Here is a 20,871-nt window from a genome sequence, read left to right as displayed (position 1 = left end):
AGAGGTATGGCTGGTTTCAAATTCATATATGTACTTTAAAACATACAGACCCATTTTTTAAGAAAAACTGAGCAATGTGATTATTTTCTCTGGATGGATTCAATAAAAATCTTTATTTTTTTATGTTAATATTTATTAAACCCATTTACAAGTCTTTCATATAATAAATACCTTATAAGGAAACACAGTATCATTCATTTGAACTTTTTTTTTAATCTTGAAAGAATAAAATGTTAATTTTCAAATTATTGTTCATGTTAGAATAAATAAATACAAGAAAGCTTACTCATTTAATCACTTTTATTAGCAACAACTTGGGGGGAAAGAACACAAATATTTGATGAAAAGAAGAGCACTGTGCATCATATAGTTGGAGTGTTTTCTTCACAAATATGGAGACAATACCCAGAGACAGAACACACACCCCTGTAGCTGATGATAATGGATTAGAAATATCAACATAAAAAAGAATCAAAATAATAAATCCTAAGATTTCCTTCTGCTCACAGAAACCTACCAAACAATATCTTTAAGATTTTAGCACCAAATAACAACAACCTCGCAGAAGACCTATAAACATGTTTTTTGGTGTAGGGCAGAAAGTGTATCATTTAACTCATTCTGGTAATTATGCTTTAAGACAGCTGCTAAAATTCACATGTGGAGGTGTGGCCTAACCCCTAAAAATCCAAATGACACAATGCGGTGCCGAACAATCAAACCAACTCCAAGTGTAAGCCAGTCTGTACGGTCAGTCCCACCTGCCTTTCCAGTTAGAGGCTCCTCCCCATCAGCTGTACAACTGACCGGAGAGTTTTCTACTGTATCCAAACAGGACAACCCGAATGTCTCTGCCAGACCTGGGAGCCCTTCACTCTCAAAACTTTTATAAGATAAGGCATAAATATTTAGATCTTCATATTAATTTAAAAAGTCAAGAAAAAAGGCTAAAAATTAAGAAATAAGAAACTAAAAGGCTAAAAAGTAGAGTTGGCAGGTTACAAACTAGAAACTCTGTGGACACCTAAATTAGTGTCACACTATGTTTCAGATTAAAGAGTTGCAGCAGCAAAAATATAGTTCTCCCTATACTGACACAATTACACTGAACTAATATAATTTTAATCCTAAAACAGCATGGTCTAATGAAAAAAATCAAACAACAAAACCACAACAGACTGTAACACAGGGCTGTATCTAACGTCTATTCCAGCTCTGGTTGGAGCTGGGGGGGTAGTTCTGTGATCTTGTGAATATTTTGGGGTCTCAGTTTTACTCGTGGGCAAACTAGTTTGGGTCAGATGGTCTTTTAATGCTCCTTCTAGTTCTAAACTGTTTTTGATCATTGAAAATGCTAGAAAAAAATGTGTCCTATTTAGATTCTGTACTTCCTATTATATCCATGTGCCTTTTCTACATTTCTTCAAAAATGTCTGCATAGAAGATAGTAACAAATTCTGGAATAAAGGAGCTTTAAAATGTAACAATCTATATTTAAATTAGCAATCTTATAGATTTTTTCAATACTAAATGGAGATTCTTTCAAAAAGCTAAAAAATCTAACCAAAGGTACACAGTCAAGCAATTACTGGTCATTGTATTTAGCCTGAAAACAACTTATTTGATATTTATACTTACATGCACTTTAGGTGTTGGGGGTAGACCGTTACTAATAGGCTTCTAGAAAAAAGAATACATGCATGAATATACTTCTTTTGTTGTTGTTTGGCATATTAATACTGTATTTCAAACATAATTATTGAAATAAAATACACATGTACGCTCTCTTTGTAAAAGGGCACAATACAGCTAAGGCTAAAGTCCCCTATAATCCTTCCACAGTCCATTTACCCCTGGTACCTGCCCCCTCTCCAAAAAAGCTGATTTAGGGTGCCCCTTCCAAACCTCTTCCTAGGCAACTATATGTACTCATGTATTTGTGTATCTTTCCATACCACCTTGTATATACTTTTATATGTGTCCCCATAGAAAACACTGTTTTGGTGTGTGCTTTAGAACATAGTTAATGCACTCTTTTATCAACCTGTCTTTTGCCTTAACGGGTCTTAGATCTTCGTATCAGTACACATAGATTTGGTTCATCTAACTGCAGCACAGTATGAATATAACAAACTTTATTTAGCTATTTCCTAGTTATTATTGGGTATTTAAGTTATTTTCCGTTTTCTACTATAACAACAATGCAGAAATGATCACTCTTGCATTTACCTTACTATGCAATGTATGAATTATTTTTTGGGGGGATGCTGTGATAAGAGAAACTACTGGAATATAAAGTCTGTACCTCTTACACTGCAGTGGATACTGACCACCAAACTGTCTTTCTGAGTGCCCATTTCACATTATACCCACCAGCAGTGTGGATAAGCCCTAGTTCCTTTGGTCTCACAGACACTTAATGTTATCAAACTGATCAGTAAAAAATGTTTTCTCCTTAATAAGCATGCCTCTGATTGCTAGGAACATTGAGAATATTTTAAAAAGAGTTTATTGGCTATCTGTACTTTCTCTTCTATGAATTGTCTTTTCTCATTTTTTTTTTTACTGAGTTATCTTTTTTCTTATCTATTTGTTGGTGTTCTTTATAGATTCCAGATTTGAATACTTTATATATTAAATAAGTTACAAATGTTTTATCCTAGTCTGTAGATTATCTTAACCTTGTTTATAATGTGAGTTGAAGTTTTACATTTTGAGGGATTCAAATACATCAATCACTGGTCAGAGTATATTGATAATTATAAGGAGAGTAAAAATATGCTCAAGAGGGGCACCTGGGTGGCTAAGTCAGTTGAGCGCTCAACTCTTGATTTTGGCTCAGGTCATGACCCCAGGGTCGTGGGATCGAGCCCCACATTGGGCTCCACACTGAGTGTGGAGTGTGCCTGAGATTCTGTCTCTCTCTCCCATTGTCCCTCTCCCTAACTTGCGCGTGCTCTCTCTAAATTAAAAAAAAAAAAAAAAGCTCAAGAATACCAGATATTTTTCCAAGGGGCCACATGCCTGGATATATGATTTGCCTCCCACCCTTTCAGAGGGATTATACTTTAAATATGTTTTATGAAAGTCTACATTTCTTTGGGGGTTAATAACATTTTAAGGAATGACTTCCTAATTTTTGTCACTCTACGTCAAAATTATTTAACTGTGACAAAAATCAAAATCTATTAATTGATTTCATATACCTGATACAAATAAAATATGCTGTGTAACACTACTTCTGTAACTATTAGACACTTCTGAAATTAAAACTATTTGAAATTTTACTTTGTAGATATGTGTATGAGGATGTATAGCCTATTGCTGCCACCAATTTGTGATAATTTTTTTTTTTTCATTTTGCAACTACCTTATGTGCTTGGTTTTATATTTATGTCCTTAAGTTACCTTAGATCATCTATATGAGCAAAACATTTTTGAAAAGTGTATTTATTTATTTTGGGAGAGAGAGCGCGCATGAAAGTGTGTGCATGAGTAGGGAAGGGGCAGAGGGGGTGGGGAAAGAATCCCAAGCAGGCTTCGCCTGTCAGCTCAATCCCACAAACTGAGATCATGACCTGAGCCAAAGAGTCAGACACTTAACTGAGCCACCCAGATGCCCCGCAAAACATTTTAAGTTAGCAAGCTCTGAATGTTGAAACTGTCAGATTTACATTGAGTACTGACAGAATTGGCTATAAACAATTTCAAGCTGCAGAAACTGTAATCACGTTTCAACATATGGATACTGTTTATCCTATTATACAGTTGCCGACATATTTCAGAATCACTGAGACTGTTAGTTTTACTACTACGGTACAGTAGTTCCTTATCCTAATGAAATAAGGTAAGAGAAAGAATTACAAATGCACACATAAAAAAATGTATACATCTCTCAAAAGTTCTCATGCTGCATCGTAGAGTCATGAAGCTGTATTTCTGTACTACCTTAACAGTGCTGCTAAAATTTAAACCAGTGAACACAAAAAGGCCCTGTTCAGTTGAAGAGACATCATAAAAACCCATTCCTAAAGGGCATTTGATGCTTTTGTTAACAACATCCCACCTAAATTTCACAACTTACGATGGATAATCCTAGATTTTTAAATGCTTTAACTAAACATAAAAAGGGTATGTCATATTATGTCATGAAATCTTACAAAAACAGATTATAGTACAAAAGCCTCTAACAATGTGCTTCCTGCATAAAACCATAGCTATATGCACATAAGTACTTTAACTGTACTATATAAAAGCAAATATTAGTAAACACAAAAACTTTGATTTTTTTTTTTTTATTATTTGAGAGAGAGTGTGTGCATTCATGTGTGGGTGGGGGGAGAGAGGGAGAAAGGAAGAAAGGTAAGAAGGAAGGTAGGGAGGGAGGAAGGGAGGGAAGGAGGGAGGGAGGGAGGGAGGGAGGAAGGGAGGGAGGGAGAGAGAGAGAAGGAAAATCTCAAGCAAGCTCCACACTCAGTGGGGAGTCCATGTAGGGCTTGATCCCATGACCCTGGCTGGGATCATGACCTCAGCAGAAATCAAGCTCCACCAACCTAGACACTCAAGTGCCCCAACATACACAAAAACTTAAAAAATACTCTCATCTTATGATCTCATGGTCATCTGCTGAATTGGGTATTTTAAGGATTTTTGTTTTAAGTTCTATGATGAAAGACAAATGTCTTCTGACGATCATGAGCAAATTTTTTACAAATGTTAAAAAATTTTAGTATCCTGATAAATACTATTTATGTTTTAATAGCTATGTCACAGTATTTCATCCAACATTTGTAACAAGAATAGCTACTGAGGCTAATTTCATCTTTCCTAAAATGATATTTTATATCTACTGGAAAATAATTTTCATTTTTCCTCCTTGTTATTTTGAGTAACAGTAGTAATACCACGAATTATGTAATCTATAGTTAAAAACTCGTCCTAAGTAAAAGTCCTAGCTTTCCTTATCTGTCCATGTCCTTCTTTCCATAACTTTTTGAGACTGTTAGGAACTTTTAAGAATCTCATCAATGAGAATAATAATAGTTACCTGTATGCTGAAGGTCACATTTAAAATACACTATTATTAAAAAAAAAAAAAAAAAAAAAAAAAAGGCCTACATAATTTGAATAGCAGAAAGTCATCATTCAATTTTGCCACAGCAGTTACTTTTTTTTTAAGATTTAAGCAATCTATTATAATTAATACATTAAAAAAACAACATACTAATTGCAAAATATACAATCCCTATAGTTTAATTATAATAACAAAACTAACTTAACAATGAAAAAGAAAATACAATTATATTATTAAGTATTATTATATATTATATAGTAAGTATATTATAAATATAAATACCTACTGGTACATCTTTCTTTTCTTTCCTTGAAGGGTTTGTGCCTCTATGTTCATTCTGTTGTTGATATAATGAACCATCTCGTTCACCATTTAACTGGAAGGAGCTCATTCCATTTCCTTCAATAAGATGTTTAAATATATTTAAAAAGGATTAATTTTCATGAAAACTTTCACTTAGAAAATTATCAAGTAGGAAAGAAAAATACGATTTCTCAGATGGTTTCTGCCTTCATCCGATCAGAAATAGTACTAAAGAAAAAAAAGTCTGATACCTATGTTCTACTTCTATCTCTTTTTTTAAACATTTTTTTTTTTTAACATTTTTAATTTATTTTTGAGAGACAAAGTACGAGTGCAGAAGGGGCAGAGAGAGAAGGAGACACAGATTCTGAAGCAGACTCCAAGCTCTTGAGCTGTCAGCACAGAGCCTGATGCGGGGCTTGAACCCATGAACCGTGAGATCATGACCTGAGATGAAGTTGGATGCTCAACCAACTGAGCCACCCAGGTGCCCCTCATAGAGACAAATTTAAAATCAGGTTAAATCTAAGCACATATATTTATGTGAAAAACAAAGAAATACTGAATATATAACTACTTTCAGGAACGGGCAATTAACAATATCCAGGAAATTTTAGTTGCTTTTTAATTGTTTCTTTTGCATAATACACAATACGGTACTAAAACAGCATCTTCTAGTATTAATTTGGAGACACTTTAACTAGCAAAAGTGACAATCATTTTTCTAAAAATGATAATATGAAATAGAAGAAAGGAGTTAGATGAAGAACCCTCTTTTTTTTTCTAAAACACAAGTAGCCTACAACCAAAACACATTGTCCTTGTTCGTTCAGTTTCTTCTATTGCCACACTAAGGTAACTGATGAACTGAGCCTTTACAATTCCCCAAGAAAGAAGGTTAGATATGAAATGAGAAACAAGGACATTTTAATACCAGAATGGGTCACAGTAATCCTGTCATATATGAACACTTCAAACTATGTGGCAAAAAAGCAGAAGCCATCTCTACAGTCACTGCCTTCCTTCCCCCCCCCTCAAAGGAATTTCAGATACTCTTAAAAGAAAAGACACCCTCCATTTTCTTCACACAGCACGAAAACCTGGTAACGTACTTATTTCACCCTCCCTTCACCCATTACCTAAAGCAACTGGCTTTTGTGGAGGTAATCTGGGAGGTGGTGGTCTGGGTGGAACTTGGGAGGGTTTTGCTGGGCTCTCTGACATAGGACATCTCTTGATAGTTCCTTGATTATCATCCTCAGTAGAATGAGTTTCCTGTGGTATGAATATGGACTTAGGCTGAAATAATACAGAAAAGGAGATCAATGATTAAACATGAAATTACTTGTTTCATTCAAAAAAGAAAAATATTAAACGTCTTTCCTGAAGTAAATACTATTCTGTGTTTACTAGCTGAGCTTTAAGGTTATTCAACTATCTGATTCATATTATCTTAATATATATCCTAAAAATGTACAGGAACATGTTTTCTCAGAAAAAAGGTCCTTTTCTATTAATTCCTTCGCAAGCCTTCCTATCTAGACTTGCTAAATAAAAATATTCTGCTCTTTCTGTTCTCCAATTTAAATGAGTCTCTTTATTTTAAACATTCAGACTAATCAAATTACAGTTCTTTATAAGACTGTCTCTTTCAGATGACTCAATGTACAGTCGGTTGCACGTATGACCTCAGCTCAGGTCATGATCTCGCAGTCCGTGATTTCGAGCCCCACATCGGGCTCTGTGCTGACAGCTCCGAGCCTGGAGTCTGTTTCAGATTCTGTGTCTCCCTCTCTCTCTCTGCCCCTCCCCCTCTCATGCTTTGTCTCTGTCTCTCTCAAAAATAAACAAAACATTAAAAAAATTTTTTAGATGACTCCGGGTCTTTTATGTTAATGCCTAACCTTTCAGACTGGGGCAGGAGAAGATACCAATTAAAATTCTATCATACTGGAAAAGATTAACACCGCAATATGGAATGGCTAAGAAACTTTCTGTGCAGACAATGGAAAAAGCCCCAGTCAGTTGAAGGTTTGGAGAATTTGTAAATTCTTAATGTGTCCCTTACTAGAAAGATTGTTCACACTTATGTTTTTGAAATTCTAATGTAAAACAAAACAAGCAAATACAGTATTATTTACCTGTGGGAAACATAATTTTTTTTAAGTATAAAATGAAACAAAATACAGTAATACATTAGACGCCAAGACTGGTCAGACTCCAATTCTCGTTTATAAACCCTGATTTCGGGACGCCTGGGTGGCTCAGTCAGTTAAGTGTCTTTGGCTCAGGTCATGGTCTTGTGGTTCATGAGTTCGAGCCCCACGTCGGACTCTGTGCTGACAGCTTGGAGCCTGGAGCCTGCTTCTGATTCTGTCTCCCTACCTCTATGCTCCTCCCCTGTTCTCACTCTGTCTCTCTCCCTCAAAAATAAACATTATAAACCCGGATTTCAAAGCGTTCATAATTTTTTTAAAGTATAAAATGAAACGATAGTTGAATACACCTAAATGAAAATATAGTAAAACATTAGATGCCAAGACGGGCCAGACTCCAAATTGTCATTTATAAACCCTGATTTCAAACCTTATAACAGCTCATTTTATAAACAGTTCATTTTATAATTAAAACTTGCTGTGCATATAAACTCATAAAATAAATTTATATTAGTATTACCTATATTAACTCATTGTGCCCTTTAAAAAAAACCCATCAGTGAGAATTTTAGCATTCTACAATGTTTCTGACAAAACAGTTGCCAAAAATTTTTGAAAATTATTCTGATTGTTTTTTTAATGTAAAAGTACCTTCTTTTTTTTTTTAATTTTTTTTTAACGTTTATTTATTTTTGAGACAGAGGGAGACAGAGCATGAACGAGGGAGGGTCAGAGAGAGGGAGACACAGAATCCGAAACAGGCTCCAGGCTCCGAGCCGTCAGCACAGAGCCCGGCGCGGGGCTCGAACTCACGGACCGCGAGATCATGACCTGAGCTGAAGTCGGCCGCTTAACCGACAGAGCCACCCAGGCGCCCCTAAAAGTACCTTCTGATAATTTAATATATATGATAATAAATCACTACCCATTACCCATTCTTAGGAAATCATTTACTAGTAGATCATAGCTTCTGAAGGAAAAAAATCTTACAAAAAATGTGAGATTTCTAAGCCAGGTGAATGAATACTAACCCATTAATTTAATCATTTTCATGTATAAATTTCTAGAACTTTATTATTTAGAATAAATGCTAAATGACAAGTTGGATAATTTAAAAAAGCAGCCAAAATTAATCACAATCATCAGTATCATGGCTGGTAACTTCATGTTTTCTTGTGGCTCTCAAGTGAAAATAAGCTACGGAGTAACTATTAATATAGTACTGATGTGACAGACCAACCGCACACACCCACACCCACACATAATTCAAACTGAAAAACAAACCTGCTTACCTTTGGTGGCAAAGGAGGTGGAACTTTTGCTTTCATGGTTGAACTATAAAAACGTAAAAGTTTAGGATCAGAATTGAATGATTACTAAAGTATAATTAATTTTTCAAAGATATGGAAGAAAATTTACAGAAACAAGTTCCCTTTCCTGAGATTATGAGTGTTTTCCAAAACGTTCTGCACAATGTTCACGTTATGCTGAATGAAGTTTTATTCAGAAGTAATTAAGTAGACATGCTTTCTTGGTTTCAAATTAAAATAGGAAAAGATAACTACAATTCTAGTTTATATCAATTGAATGGTAATTATTATGAAAACACTAGCAACAACTAGTTAGGGAAAAACAGCAAAATGATACAGTATAAAAATATATCACAATGTAAGCTTCATTTTTATTACTGTTAGAGATGAAACATCTCTGATGAAGCTCATCAAAAGCTACATACATTCTCTACAAAATTTTAGGCAGAATTTATCTGATTGAAGCTAAGATTCATTATAACTCAGAATTGGGAGTTTTCGATGTACAAAAACTTAAAAGATGGAGCATAAACTCTCAGATGAGGAAACAGGTCCAGAGAAGTTAAGTGACCTGATTCAAGGTCAAAGAGTACTGAGACAGAAAAGAAAACCTATGCCTTTATGCCTCCAACTGCTAGTCAGGTACCTGTCACTCTACCATGAAACTGCACTTTTCTTTAAAGAAAAAAAAGAGAGGGGCGCCTGGGTGGCTCGGTCGGTTAAGCGTCCGACTTCGGCTCAGGTCACGATCTCGCGGTCGGTGGGTTCGAGCCCCGCGTCGGGCTCTGTGCTGACAGCTCAGAGCCTGGAGCCTGTTTCAGATTCTGTGTCTCCCTCTCTCTGTGACCCTCCCCCGTTCATGCTCAGTCTCTCTCTGTCTCAAAAATAAATAAATGTTAAAAAAAAAAAAATTTAAAGAAAAAAAGAGAATCTAAGAAAACTAAGCCTCAATGCTTATGTAAGTGAAAATATTCCCATATATCTGATCCAACAGAACCTTGTAAGAAGAGGAAGAGAGATCTCTCCTCACTCTCTTTGTACACACCAAGAAAAGGCCATCTGAGGACACAGAAAGAAGGCAGTTGTCTACAAGCCAGGTAAGAGGGCCCTCACCAGGAACAGAATAGAGCTGTGACAAATTTCTGTTATTCAAGTTACTCGGTCTGTGGTATTTTGTAATGGCAGCCTAAGCTAAGACACAGCTTGGTAACAAGGAGTGGAGTACTGCTACAACAAATACCCCAAATGTGGAAGATCTGCTTTTATTTTTTAAGATTTTTTCTTTAAAGTTTATTTGAGAGAGAGAGAGAGAGAGAGACAGTGCATGGAGGAGGAGCAGAGAGAGAGGGAGAGAGAGAATCCCAAGCAGGCTCCACGTGGTCAGTGCAGAGCTCAACGCAGGGCTCCATCTATGAACGGTGAGATCATGACCTGAGCTGAGATCAAGAGTTGGACGTTCAACCGACTGAGCCAACCAGGCACCCCTGTTTTGGAATCAATTAACAGGTAGAGGCTGGAAGAGTTCTGAGGTACATGCTAGAAATATAGACGCTAACAATGATTTTGCTGAGAGAGAGAGCTGAAGAGAAAGTTTCCCTCTTCTTAGAGAATGCATCAATAACTACCAAGAGAATACTGGTAGAATGTACACATTAAAGGCCATTCTCCAGTGGAAATGGTGGAGGTCTGCAATGGAAATGATGAGCACATTATTGGAAATGGGAGGAAAAGTGATCCTTGTCAGAGAGGTAGACAACTTGGCTGAATTGTGTTCATATTCTAATGTTTAGTGGAAGGTTGAATGAGGTCGTAAGAGTGAGGTCCTAGTTGGATAGGATTAGAGGCCTTCTACGAAAAGGGGAGAGAGGTTTCTCTCTGTGTGCATGCATGCATGCATGCGCTGATGTTAGCCCATGTGAGAACATGGTGAAAAGACAACCATCTGCAGGCCCAAAGAGAACTCTTGCCAGGAACCAAACTGGCCAGCAGCTGGAGCCTGAACCTCCCAGCCTCCAGAACTGTGAGACAACTTGCTGTTTAGACGACCTCTCCATGGTATTTTGTTAATGTTGCCTGAGGTAACACAACTAGAACAGAGAAATAAACTGTGATATAACCCATAATACTCTCAATATAAAGCTGTCAAACCTATGAAATCACATCAAATGACATCTTTTATCAAAAACAGAGAAAGAACTTACTGCTTGGATTCATCATCATCCCCTTCATCATCTTCTAAATGTGCCACGTGCCCTCTAAGGACAAAGGACAATTCCACTGTTACTAAATGGACTTTACCAAAATGGCTTAAGAAGAAATTTACAAAGTGTAGGAAGGGCTACTGCAAGACAGCATTTTATTTCTGCAGCTTTACAGGATTCAGAATTAAACAACAAAATGTGAGGCTACATGACAGAGAAGGGGGCAAACAGACTCTACTCTCTGTGACATAAAGTATTTTAAGCTTAATTAAAAATCAAAATTACCGCTGATGTAATTCTTCTTCAACAGACTTCAGAAGACTCCTTAAAAGAAAAACAAAAAACAAAAAACAAAAACCAATGTGAATAAATAAGGAAAGGAATACCAAGTACATATTTTCCTCATTTGAACCTTAACCGTAAATTTTTAAATTACTTTTTACTATTTTGTAACATCAGCTACAATGATCTCTATGCCATAGAACATCAAGTTATACTTAATAATATATCCGTATTTTCTGCTAATGTCTTCATACATGTATTTGAAATGAACAAAATAAATCCTAATGTTTATTGAAAAATACCAGTTCAAACAGAGGACAACCCACCATGAAATGTCACAATAGGACTGACAAAACCATAATTGCAGGGTCACAGTCAGGGGTTTCCAGGATTCAAATTCTACCTGGAACATTTTACCTGACACCTGAAATTATATTTTCTTTTTCTTAAAATAAGGAAGGTGACACACTTTAAAAAAAATTCATGCTCTCAGGCAATCCTACAAAATGAAACTCAACATGTTGGATCTCTCTGCAAAAGCATGCATGCATGTGATGTGAATACATGAATGTAGTAGCACTTTGCTTTCACAGAAGACACTCACTTACCTGAGATCTCTGTTCTCCAGTGGTGTACTGGCAAACACATTTACACTTTTGGGAGACTAAGCCTGTATCAGACCAGGTGCGAGGATTTTATCATTAGGAGCGAGTTATGAAACTTTGCTATTCAGGAATGTGAGAGAGAACTCACGGCATTCCTGAGTTCCCTTCCTTTTCACTGCAAGTCCATGCAGCGAACCTCCTATGTTGCACTCTTCAAGCATAAAAACTCAGCAGCCTTCTTAAAGCCAACGGGATAGGGAGAAATATGGTTACTAACAGATTACTGAGGTAGAAGTGAGCCAACGGAAAATCTAGTCTCCTCAAAAGGCAAGGCAATACCTTCTGATCATTTTTCCCACTGATATATATTGGAAAAAACTCCCCTTAGAATTGTCAAAACATAAAACCAGAGAAATTGAAAGGTAAAGTTAGCTGGTATGAGCAACAGAATACATTTTAGTCTTCAAATATTTTAATTAGGCCAGCTTACTAACAACCTAAGTATTAAAAAATGACAAAGCTCTAACTCGAGTGGTAAATGACATGGGAAGGCCATAAACTAATCGCAAATCCTACTCTGCAGATAAAAAAAATTGAGGTACTTCAGTCAAATGTATGATCTTATTCACAAAGCTCTTCAAGGGCTAGTTCTAGGGAGATGGGAGCTTCTGACTACGGGCAGGATCGTAAGTGATGCCAGCCTGTAAAGCAAAGACAGCCTGCATCTGAGTCCCGCCTCTGCCATTGTAAGCTGTGTGGCCTTCAATAAGTACTTTGATTTCCCATTGCTTCAGTTTCCATATCTGTAAAACAGGAATTATAACAGTACCTACATCAAAGCATTTATCGAAAGATACAATGAATATGGGTAAAATGCTTGGAATAGTAATTTAAAATACAGTAAGTACTCAATTCACATTTTCTTTATTATGATGGGCTATGCAACATTTCTTTAAACTAGCAATTCTAAAGTGTGGTCTAGGGATCCCAGAGGTCCCTTGGCCTCCTGTAGGGGGTCTGCAAGAATAAAACTAGTTTTATAATACATATAATACAAAAAAGCATTTACCTTTTTCACTCTTAATTTTTTCATCGGGAATGGAAACTCTGGAGTTTTCCAGAGGTTATAAGATACATGATAACACAACAGATTAGTAGCAGATATGAGAATTCAGCTGTCTTCTAATAAGCCAGATATTAAAAGAGATTTGCAAAAAAAATAAAACAATGCCCATTTCCTTACTATTATTTTGTTTCAGAAAGATAGCTGTTTTTCATAAAAAATGTTATTAGTGGGCCTCAATAAAGCTTGTTGAATTACATGGACATATATAAAATCTATTAATGCAATTGTTTGCTGCTTCTAAATCTCATGAGAGGAATTACACGGTGTTAGGTTTGAGGTGGCATTTAAATTGGTCCTTAATGATGAGAAATTTTTAAAAAACATTTATTTTTGTAGACAGCTCAAGTGGGGTAGGGACAGAGAGAGGGGGGCAGAAGATCGGAAGCAGGCTCTGCGCTGACAGCCTGACAGCAGCGAACCCGACGTGGGGCTCGAACTCACAAACTGCAAAATCATGACCTGAGCCGAAGTCAGATGCTCAACCAGCTGAACCACTCAGGGGCCCCCATGAGGAATTTTTTAAACACACACACACACACAAAGTGTTATTTATGATAACATGTAATGAGTATATTACTATTTTAAGTAAATAAATATTTTTAAAAGTTCTCAGTTTAAATTTCCAATACCATAAATATTGACAGTTATAACAAACATAAACAAAAGCTGTGGAGTCCTCAGTAATTTTTAAGAGTGTAAAGGGATCCTGAGACCAAAAATTTAGGAAGCACTGCTTTAAACTGTGTTACCAAGTTAAATATAGTATCTCTGAACTGTATAGTGGGGTTTTATATCATTTTAGAAGATAGGAAAAACTTTTTTTCTTAAGCACATGCCAGCATTTGGGGGGGGGGTGCACCTCTTTTTCCAATAGAGAATATTCAGATTTGAAAACAATTAAGAAGTAAAAATGTACTTTATTTTTCAATTACCATATTTAATCGGATTTACAGGGCATTCCACTTTTTAAAAAAGAATGTTCCCAGGAGTACTATGTTCTCCAAGAATAAGAGAGAAAGGCTGAATAAGAGAACATGGAAAAGCAGCTATGCTTTATTGTTAGGGACTCACGTATATTTTCAATTCATTTACTAGTATATCTCCTACTATGTGTTAACACGTATTTTGTTAATAAACTTACAGAATTCATGAAGTGTTAATGAAAAGTAGGATATATGATTTGCTTCTCAGGCTTTATAAAAGAGAAAGTGAAACATGGCTAAATTTGCTAAGAGGTGCATTTATGGTAAATACTGTATCTTGTGAGCCCTGGGGAAAAGTAACACTGATTTAATCACCAAGATTGGGTGCTATACAATAAACCACTATTCACTGGTCCCTGTGGATTCTTCTGTTATGGAATTTTTAGAAAGTAATGAACGAAGTAAAACAAAAATGATGCCCACAGATACTGAGTTACTATGTCAATCTAAAAACATTAGGAAATCTGGATGAAAATGTTAAAAATGGGGAACAATATGCAATCACAAATTTAACTGATGAAAGTGAAGAAACTGACACAGGGAAGTGAAAAAAAAAGAGAAAGAAAAACCCACAGCCAAAATATTTAGCATATTAAAATTAGCTAAGAAATTCACATGCTGGTTTCTGAAATCTTCTGAAATTGTCTAAGTAGCTAAAAACAATCTTTAAGTACTGTCCTGTGTATATCTGAAGACAAAACAAAAAATCTATTTCTTGAAAACCAAAGAGCAGTTTTATTCACTCACATTCATTTGCTTTTATAATAAATTACTTACTGAGTAAATAAGGGCAATTAATAAGTATTTATTAAACCGTAACTGTCCTAAAAATGCTTTGCAATGATTATTACATTTCACCCTTAGCACCCTACAAGGCAGGGACTATTATAATCCCCATTTTACTAGAGAAAATTGAGGTAAATTTCTCAAAGTCACATAGCTTACAGGAAGAGACAGTTCTGACTCCAGATATGGCATTCACTACTACTACACTCAACTGTGCTAGGAACTGTGTAATTCAAGTTACTTTTTTCACCATTATTTAAGTCTTTAGAAGAGAATTTAAGTTATCTCTAGAATCTTTGCTCTACATTAAAAACAATCAGAAATAATTTAGTTTTCTTTTAAAAATAGTATTTTGTTGGTTTTAAATAATCAGAAAAGTTGACCCCAACAACAGCATTCAAGAGAAAAGAAAACTCAGTTAAGTCAAAATACATATTCTATTAAAAAAACAAAAACAAAAACACCTACACCCTATCTTAGTTCTTGTATGGTCTGGAATAGGTAGAAACCCATAAATGGAAATCTGTCTGCCTGATCACCTATGGAGAAAGCAGGAAATCCTGTGAGTTTTAAAACACTGCCTGGTCACAAGAATAAAGCAGACATATCAGTACAGTAAGAGAAGTGCTACATCCATGCTCATGTCACATGTATGTATATACCTGTACACGAAACACAGCCAAAGGTCAAATTTTTGGCCAACCTACCTTGCCAGTGATTCGTTATATAGAATACAGTTCCTTAAGCAGGGATCCAATTAATCAAAAAATGAAGGTTGGGCAAATTATTAACATTTTACCTAGCCAAAGTAACTATATACTATGAAAATGTCTAACAATCAGATATTAGACAATGGGAACTAAGGAATCTGGAAAAGCATTTAGTGATGGGCCATATTTCTTTTTTGCATTTTTGCTAGTATATAATTTAAAAATATATTTAAAATGAACCAAAAAAGTGTAAATGGAATTTTTCTCCAAATCATCCACTGTCTCTTAAAATACACCAAAATTTGCTAACAAGGTCCTTAAAACTAGTGACCTTATATTAAGACAAAATAATAAAAAAAGCACTTCAGAATTTTTATTTGCTAACCACTATGAGACACACCTTCCTTTGCTGTCCATTAATGAATCAGGAGAGATTATAAATAGCACAGAGTTACTATTTAGATAAAATCTCATTTTTCTATCAGGGGAATTGTATGCCTTTTTCCCATTTTAGGAAACTTAAATCAGGTTAATTAAAAACAAATTCATCGTATTTAATTGAAATTCAGCTTAAATCCAAACTAATGCATTTCTCTAGGCGGTCACTCAAAGTCTCTTCTCTGTGTTGAGAAAAGATAGGGTATTTAAATTAAACATTTAGTCTAAAAAAGGGAGACACGATTTTGCATTATCTTTAAATCTGAACTACTGTCTTCAGTCATCGTTCCTCAACTGCTTAAACTATGGATGTATACATATTTTTCAACTCTCTAATGTATAAGTGAAATTATATGTTGCAATTTTAAGATGTTCTGATTGTTAAAACAGTATCTACATTGCTGAGAGATTTTGACAATTTAAATAGTATTTCCTTACATATTAGATTTTATAATGGTAATTTCTCCATGAACTCAGAAAATGAGAATCTACAAAGAACAGCAGAGTCCTGTCCCCTTACTCTGAGGACTATGAACAACTTAAATTGTTACTCCTTGTAAGCTGCCTTTTCACCACAGTGCTGTACCACCTAGAAAGTGCCTGGTGTACAGGAGAGGCCGTGAATAATTGTTCTATTTACTTCTTGCATGAATTGATAATTCTGAAGACAGCAGATGCATTTTAACTACTATCTCCTTTTTGAAAAGCTCTTAACTAAAAAGTTAGGATAAAGAGTTCTAAACACTGTAAATATTTTCAGCTATTTTCAGAGCCAACACACTGGGATATGTACCAAAGCAAGTTTTATAAGGAATAAAGAGGTCAACCTTAAAAATAAAATAAAAAAATTCTGAAACATGTATCGTCTTCAGTTGGAATGTACTTCGTTTTCTCTAACAAGTAAGGTCTACAAAGTAGCTTGATATAAAAAACATAATGTCTCCATTATGACAATTACTGACTAAATGATTAGCAAGGTAGCAATGAAGAAAAGTTGAAAGCGTATTATAAAAACCTATCTACCAGACTAATACAATTTACTTCTGGAAATATTAACATATTTTTCTATATTAAATATATAATAAAATGCACAAGATATATGTAATAAATAAAATATAAAGCAACTTAATTATTCTTGAATATAAATTTAATTTAAAAAGAACTTTACTTACTTGTTTGCACCCAAAAAGTAACTACCTTGGTGTCCTTGTCCATATTCTAGTTGTAGATCCTAATAGTACAAAATGATGTATTTAGCAAAATAGTAGTATATCACAAATCATAATACACAAATATATATATTTTAAAAGAGAAACCCCAGACTGCAAATAAATCTGTATTGCTATATGTTCTTTAAAAAAAAGGTATGGTAGGACTTCCAACAATAAAAGATCTCAGAAGTTTGTAGTTGTGGTTTACGTATTTTATTATTTAAGTTCAGTATTTTTCTGGGAACTTGTTTGAATAATATATGTAAGTTTCATTTATGGTTATTGCTTTCTTAGTTAAAATTTGCAAAAAAACCCAGTTTTTAGAAAGAAAAATGCTCAAATAAGGTATTTAATAGCAAAGCTATAATGAAGCAAAAAAATTACAGAAGAGAACAAGCAACAAAAATCTTGACTTTGTATAGAAGATCTGCAATAATTATGTATTTATACACATTCACATATTTCTATTGTTGCTTTAGGCAGGTAATAATTTTTAAACATATAGAATAGGTGCTCTTTTTAAGTAAATTGTATAGATGAACATGGGCAAGGTTGCAAATTACACTTAAAGGGCTTTGAATAATTTTTTAAAGAGCTAAGTAGTGAAACTTCAAAGGAGTATTACTAAGGCAGTCCCTTAACTAAACGTTTCCACTGAATGCTACGGGTTGTAGGCTTAAGAATTGAAATTTAAAGGGGTAACAACATAAATGCTCAACTCAAATACCTTCTTGAGGAAAAAACTGTTTTCCAACAACTATGGAAAGTACAAAGTAAAGCTTCCTTTCTCCCCTTAAGTCACTGTATTTCAAGCATGATTTTAACAATAAAGGGGGAATATTTAACATTTAAAATGAGTTTTATTTTCATCAGAATATAGAATAAAGTGTTTTCTAATACACAAGGTATCGCCAGATGCACAGTCAGGACTTAATGCAAAAGACACCTCCTTGGAGGAGGCTTCCAAGACTGTACAGGAAGGAAGGTGCAAACTTTCCCATGTCTTCATGGCACTGAATACATAGTTCTCCTCTAGCACTTAAACTGCCTTTTAATTAATTTATTAACCAGTTTATAAAAACAGAAACCAGTCTGTGAGCTCCTCAAAACAGGAAAATTGTTACGTCCATCTTTCTTCCCTACAGGCCCAAAGTCTAGAATAGCACCTACCACACACTAACCAGGCCCTTAAAACAAATTCTTGTTCCAATGCCAGTAGTTCATTTTCCTGCAAGCAGATAACTAACACTCCAGCCTCATTAAGATACACAAATTCTAGATCACAAAAATACTAAGCCTAGGAACATAAGAACTCTAAACGATACATTACATTTAAGTAAAAAGCACTTTAACATTTAAGTACTCCAAGACCTGTCAAAATAAAAATCCTGGTTTAGACAAGATTCAAATCTTGTCTTCTTCAATATTTGCGTTCTTTCATGCATAATAAATGTTCTTACTAGTGACAGAAGAGAGGATACATCAAAAACAGTAAGATTAGTCAACCATCACCACACTGGTATCACGTGAAATTCTAGTGCAAAAGGGTACCTGTTCTATTTAATTCATAATGATATTAATAGGATGGTATCACTGTTACCGTAAGACTGCTACACAATTATTATGCTGTACAACTGAAGTGGTCATGACTTTGTACAGGAACCTTTAATCTTTGGAATTCAGTACAGAGAAGTACTAATCTCAATGAATACACTCCTAACTTCAAGTTTTTTTCTTCAGCTCCAGGTAACGTCCCTCCTCTACCACACCAGCAATCTCTTTAAGCCAACATAATCTCTTAAGGCCCTAATCAAATGATGGCTTCTAAAAGTGTTCTACATTTGTGCAGAATGGCAATAGCTTCTGTTATATAAACACACATGTGGCTGTTGTAGGAACAGTCATCTTATGGTACATGACAATTGCCGGGTTGATGACAATGATTTAAAAAAATCCATTGAGATTAGCAAGGTATTTAGGAAGGTAAGAGTCTAAAATAACAAATGTAGTATTTTAATAGAAAATTGTACATAGGTTCATAAGCAAAATAACATTCAGGCCAGGGAGAAGTTGTAGATATATCCAAGTGTGATGATTAAATGTGCCATGTGTCAAACACTACCAGGAAAGCCAAAATAAAAAGGGGCTTATTCTTTATTAATTCCTTCTCTATAAATCAAGTTATGTTTTCAGCAACCATGGAACAAAAACAATGTGCTAGGAATCCAATCAGGTAAAAGAATTACACTAAGTCCTCTAGTAAGTACTGAATCTCAGGTAATTCAACTATTATTTACCAACCACCTATTATATGGCAGGGATTCAGGCAGTAAATCATTCAAGAAAAATGAGAATAAAAAGGAAAGGAAAAAAAGTAAAAGCTGGGCAAAGTTAGTAGCCATTTATATATCTTTAGAACATTCTAAGAAAGACTGATTTAAAACATTTATCAAAAAGTACTTGGAAGCTATTCTGTAATAGAAAAATGCTACCAAAATTATGCTTGGAAAAGCACTCAAGATAACCCCAGATGACAGTAAAACATAGCAATCTTTTATAAGCTAAATAAGAACACATTTGAACATGCCAAGAGAAACATAAGGGAATTAGTAACAAATGAGGCATCAAGTTATTAATGAAGGACAATGTTTAGCTATACAGTAAAGTCAAACAAGTAACAACATGGGCTGAAAACATGCAATAGCCTTATATAGATTTGATCTGAACAGCTCAAACAAAAATTGAAGATGGTTACTCTAGCCCAATGAAAATATCTTTTTGGGTCAGAAAATCCTAACTTCAGTTTTAATGAATGGGGAAGTATTTCTAAGCGCAGGATAGAGCCAGAAAGCACTGAAAAAGATAAAGGATAGAACATGGAACACGGGAAAGGGAAAATACATGTTCAAGAAAATCTTTTTATTGTTTTCTTTTTTGTAAACCCTGTGTGAGGCTGCAAAGCCTACATGTGATGAGAAAATAGCAGGAAGTCAACAGAACTGATAGAGCTGGCTACAAAAATATAAAAGAAAAAATATGTTAGCAATATATTTTAATCAACAAAAAAGGGAACAGCTCAAGAGAATTTCTTTCCTCATCAGAAAATGAGAAAATTATGATTTAGATAAGGTCATTTTAAGATACCTTTTAATACAGCAATTTACATAAGTAAAAAGGGATTGAATCTTGGACAAATCAAAAAAGACTTTCTTAAAAAGAGAAGCAAGTGAGGTCAGAACACTAACAGATAAATGCTGAACAGTATTCATGACTCTTACATGATGAACTCGGACATGAAGATCAAGCAGGGTAGGTTTGCCAATGTAGAAAATGTCCTATCGTTGTGCAAAATAAATGAGTTCTCCTAAGAAACTGTCTTCATATATATTAGGTAAGAAAAGTAGCTACATCATATAAATTTAATAGTAATAGTTTAACAAATTTAAAATAAACAGAAGTTGACATTTACTGTTTCTCTTCCAGAATAATTTTTAGACTTTATTTAATTTTGACCTAATTCAGGGTTTTATTTTTAACTTTTATCTATTTATTTTTTATTTATTTTTTAAGTTTACATCCAAGTTAATTAGCATATAGTGCAACAATGATTTCAGGAGTAGATTCCTTAATGCCCCTTTCCCATTTAGCCCATCCCCCCTCCCACAACCCCGCTAGCAACCCTCTGT

The 20,871-nt window shown here is 34.7% G+C and overlaps 1 protein-coding gene across 5 annotated transcripts in view; it reads right to left on the bottom strand.

The window, feature by feature from the left end:
- MAP4K3 (mitogen-activated protein kinase kinase kinase kinase 3) overlaps positions 1–20,871 on the bottom strand; it is a 207,365-nt gene that overhangs the window by 30,682 nt on the left and 155,812 nt on the right. For all 5 annotated transcript variants that reach the window (XR_007462406.1, XR_007462407.1, XR_007462408.1 and 2 more), the window contains 7 exons: positions 17,147–17,205; positions 11,330–11,368; positions 11,045–11,098; positions 8,826–8,868; positions 6,517–6,676; positions 5,361–5,473; positions 1,639–1,680 (listed from right to left, as the gene is read on the bottom strand). Coding sequence is in view for 1 of the 5 variants with exons in the window: in XM_049652249.1 (XP_049508206.1) it covers positions 1,639–1,680; positions 5,361–5,473; positions 6,517–6,676; positions 8,826–8,868; positions 11,045–11,098; positions 11,330–11,368; positions 17,147–17,205 (510 nt within the window). In the remaining 4 variants the exon portion in view is untranslated. The remainder of the gene's footprint in view (positions 1–1,638; positions 1,681–5,360; positions 5,474–6,516; positions 6,677–8,825; positions 8,869–11,044; positions 11,099–11,329; positions 11,369–17,146; positions 17,206–20,871) is intronic.

Source organism: Panthera uncia (assembly GCF_023721935.1).
Source record: "Panthera uncia isolate 11264 chromosome A3 unlocalized genomic scaffold, Puncia_PCG_1.0 HiC_scaffold_12, whole genome shotgun sequence".
NCBI classification, from domain to species: domain Eukaryota; kingdom Metazoa; phylum Chordata; class Mammalia; order Carnivora; family Felidae; genus Panthera; species Panthera uncia.
This window is presented reverse-complemented; position numbering and strand designations above follow the sequence as displayed.